The 2,617-nt window shown below is 73.4% G+C and overlaps 1 protein-coding gene across 1 annotated transcript in view; it reads right to left on the bottom strand.

Moving 5' to 3' along the window:
• Window positions 1-2,617, bottom strand: part of CASKIN1 (CASK interacting protein 1) — a 6,196-nt gene that overhangs the window by 1,975 nt on the left and 1,604 nt on the right. Inside the window, exons 3-6 of the mRNA XM_085301990.1 lie at window positions 2,479-2,589; window positions 2,302-2,403; window positions 1,723-1,861; window positions 4-1,606 (exon numbers count right to left, since the gene is read on the bottom strand). Coding sequence (XP_085158116.1) covers window positions 4-1,606; window positions 1,723-1,861; window positions 2,302-2,403; window positions 2,479-2,589 — 1,955 coding nt within the window. The remainder of the gene's footprint in view (window positions 1-3; window positions 1,607-1,722; window positions 1,862-2,301; window positions 2,404-2,478; window positions 2,590-2,617) is intronic.

The raw sequence follows: 2,617 nt of genomic DNA, 5'->3' as shown, positions 1-2,617 counted from the left end.
GGCCGCTCCGCCGCGCCCTCCGCCCCCGTGTCCGAGCGGACGCTGTCGGAGCGCTCCCGCCGGGCGGCCGCGAGGAGCCCCGTGACGGGGCCGCTGATGGTCCGGCGCCGGTTGACCACCTCCCCGTCCAGCCCGATGGCCTCCTTGTGCTTCACCGTGGCCAGGACGGTGGCCACGCGCGCCCGCTCGGGGCTGCCCGCCGCCGGGCCCGGCTGCAGGTAGTAGCCGTCGGGCCCCTTGGCCGGCCCCGGCCCGCCGGCACCGGGCGGCCTCTGCGAGGCCAGCGCCCGGGCGCCGCCGCCGATGGAGGACATCTCCAGCATGGCGGCGATGCTCTTCACGCTGCCTGCGCTGCCCGTGTCCACGCTGCCGCCGAAGTCGCTGGCCCGCCGCTGCTCCCGGTAGCCGTGCCGGGCCTCGCCGTCCTCGCCGGCGGGGCCGCCCGCCGCCTCGCCCTCGCCGTCCTTGGGGAAGTCCTCGGCCATGCTGGCGCTGGACATGGCGGAGCTGGAGCGCTTGGGCGGCGGCGGCGGCGGCCCCTTCTTCTTGGGGCGCACGGCGAAGGACTGGCTGCGGTTGACGTTCTTGTCGGCGCCCGGGGGCGCCCGCACCGAGTGGCTGCGGCCCACGCGGCGCTGCACCGTGGCGTAGGGCCCCGCGTCCGGCACCAGCAGCTCGTCCCGCTCCGGCTCGCTGTCGGAGGCGGCGTAGCGGTTGAGGCTGTGCGCCCGCTTCTTGGGCCGCCCCGGCTCCTCCTCGCCCTCGCCCGGCGGCGGCAGGCAGAGCACGGGCACCGACACGGGCAGCACGGGCACCCCCGCCGGCGGCCCCTCGCCCTCCGCCGGCTGCGGCAGCACGTAGGCGAAGCCGCGGTGGGTGGGCGACTGGGGCAGCGAGCGGGGCGACATGGGGCGCTCGGCCTGCGGCAGCAGCTGCGGCGTGGGCTTCACCTTGGCCGTGGCGTGGGGCACCAGCAGGCTCTGGGGCGAGGCGGGCCGCGGCTTGGTGGGCGTCTGCGGCGGCGTGAAGTGCCCCGCGGCCGAGGGCGGGAAGGACTGCCGGGGCTTGCCGGGCACCGGCGGCACGCTGGCGCGCTTCACCGTGTGGCCGTGCCGCAGGGGCCGGACCTCCTTGGGCGGCCCCGGGAAGCCCTCCTTGGCCTCCTCCGCCAGGTACTCCTGGCTCTTGGAGATGGCGGCGCTGGGCGCCTTGGGGCCGTCGCCCAGCAGCTCCTGCGAGCTGCTCATGTGCTTGGCCCGGCTGCCCAGGCCGCTGTCCGGCGCGTGCCGGCCCGAGGGCGAGCGGTAGCCGGAGGCCTCCCGCACGTGGGCCACGTGGTTGGCCTGCTTCTCGGGGGGCTCCTCGGGGCCCTCGCCCGAGCCCGTCATGGCCACCTGCAGCTCGTTGCTGAGCTCGCTGTCCTGGAAGGTGGTCATCTTGGGCGACTGGCACTCGGGCGGCTCCGGGGGCGGCGACTCGATGGCCAGCACCTCCGGCGACGGTGGCGGCGCCTTCTTCTTCAGCGTCCCCGACTCGTACTTGCCGAACTCGGCCCGCTGCAGCTCCGCCAGCTTCTTCACCGCCAGCATCAGCTTCTTCTGGTGGCCTGGGGATGGCACGTGGCGTCTGGGGGACCTCGGCGAGGGACAGCCTYGGATGCCAAGCCCCGACCAAGGAATGGGGAGAAGCTGGGGCGCGTGGCGGCGAAGGGCTGGGCCTTACCCAGCTTGGTGATGCCGATCTCCTGCAGGTCCTCCCACGTGATGTCCGTGATGAAGTCAATGTTCTCATAGCCGTTCTCCACCAGCACCTTGTAGTACTGGGACAGGCCGATCATGGAGAGCCACAGGGCCAGGTTGGCCTGTGCGGGAGGACAGGTTATAACCCACCGACAGCTCCTGACTGCCCCCTCGCAGGGCCTGGGCTGAGCACCAGCACCGTGGTGCACGTCGTCCTGTGCAGGTGCCTCCTCCAGCCAGGATGATCCCCGGGGGCTCCTCCTTCCCCAGGTCATCCCAGCCCCCTCCGCCACGCTGGTGCCGGGTGGGATGTCGGGGAGGGACATGCAGTGTCACATCCACGTGGAGATGGCTGGCGCCAGCCTGCCAGCCCCCGAGCTATCAGCAGCCATCGTGCATGCGCAGTGCGGGCAGCCGTGGGATGCGGGCACCATCTGGGAGCGTGAGCCAGCGCCTGGCATCGCCTCCCCGTGCGCACCGCCTCTCCGGGGCCACGGGGATGGGGACGGGACGGGGGGACAGCGGGGACCCGGGCAGGTCCGGGCACCGGCACAGCCCTTACCGGCTTGTACTCCGGGAGCCACTCGGGGATGTTGAGGTTGTTGATCTCGGAGGCGATCTTCTTCCGGTGCCCCGGCTTGGTCACGCCGATGGCCGTGAGGTCCTAGGGCGGAAAGGCGGGTCACCGCCACGGGCCCGGCTGCCCTCCCCGCGCCGGGCCCTGGCTCCGCGGCCTCACCTCGGGCGTCATGCGGCTAATGGTGGTGATGTCGTAGCCGGCGTTGATGAAGTTGGGCGCGTAGAGCTGCAGCTGGAACTTGCACAGCCACTGGTACACGGCCTCCGAGCTCTGCGAGGAGCGCGGCTCAGGGCTGCCC

Source organism: Rhea americana, unplaced genomic scaffold (assembly GCF_003343005.1).
Source record: "Rhea americana isolate MKP2758 unplaced genomic scaffold, rheAme1 scaffold_181, whole genome shotgun sequence".
NCBI classification, from domain to species: domain Eukaryota; kingdom Metazoa; phylum Chordata; class Aves; order Rheiformes; family Rheidae; genus Rhea; species Rhea americana.
The sequence above is the reverse complement of the archived record's forward strand: the minus strand, read 5'-3'. Positions and strand labels throughout refer to the sequence as shown.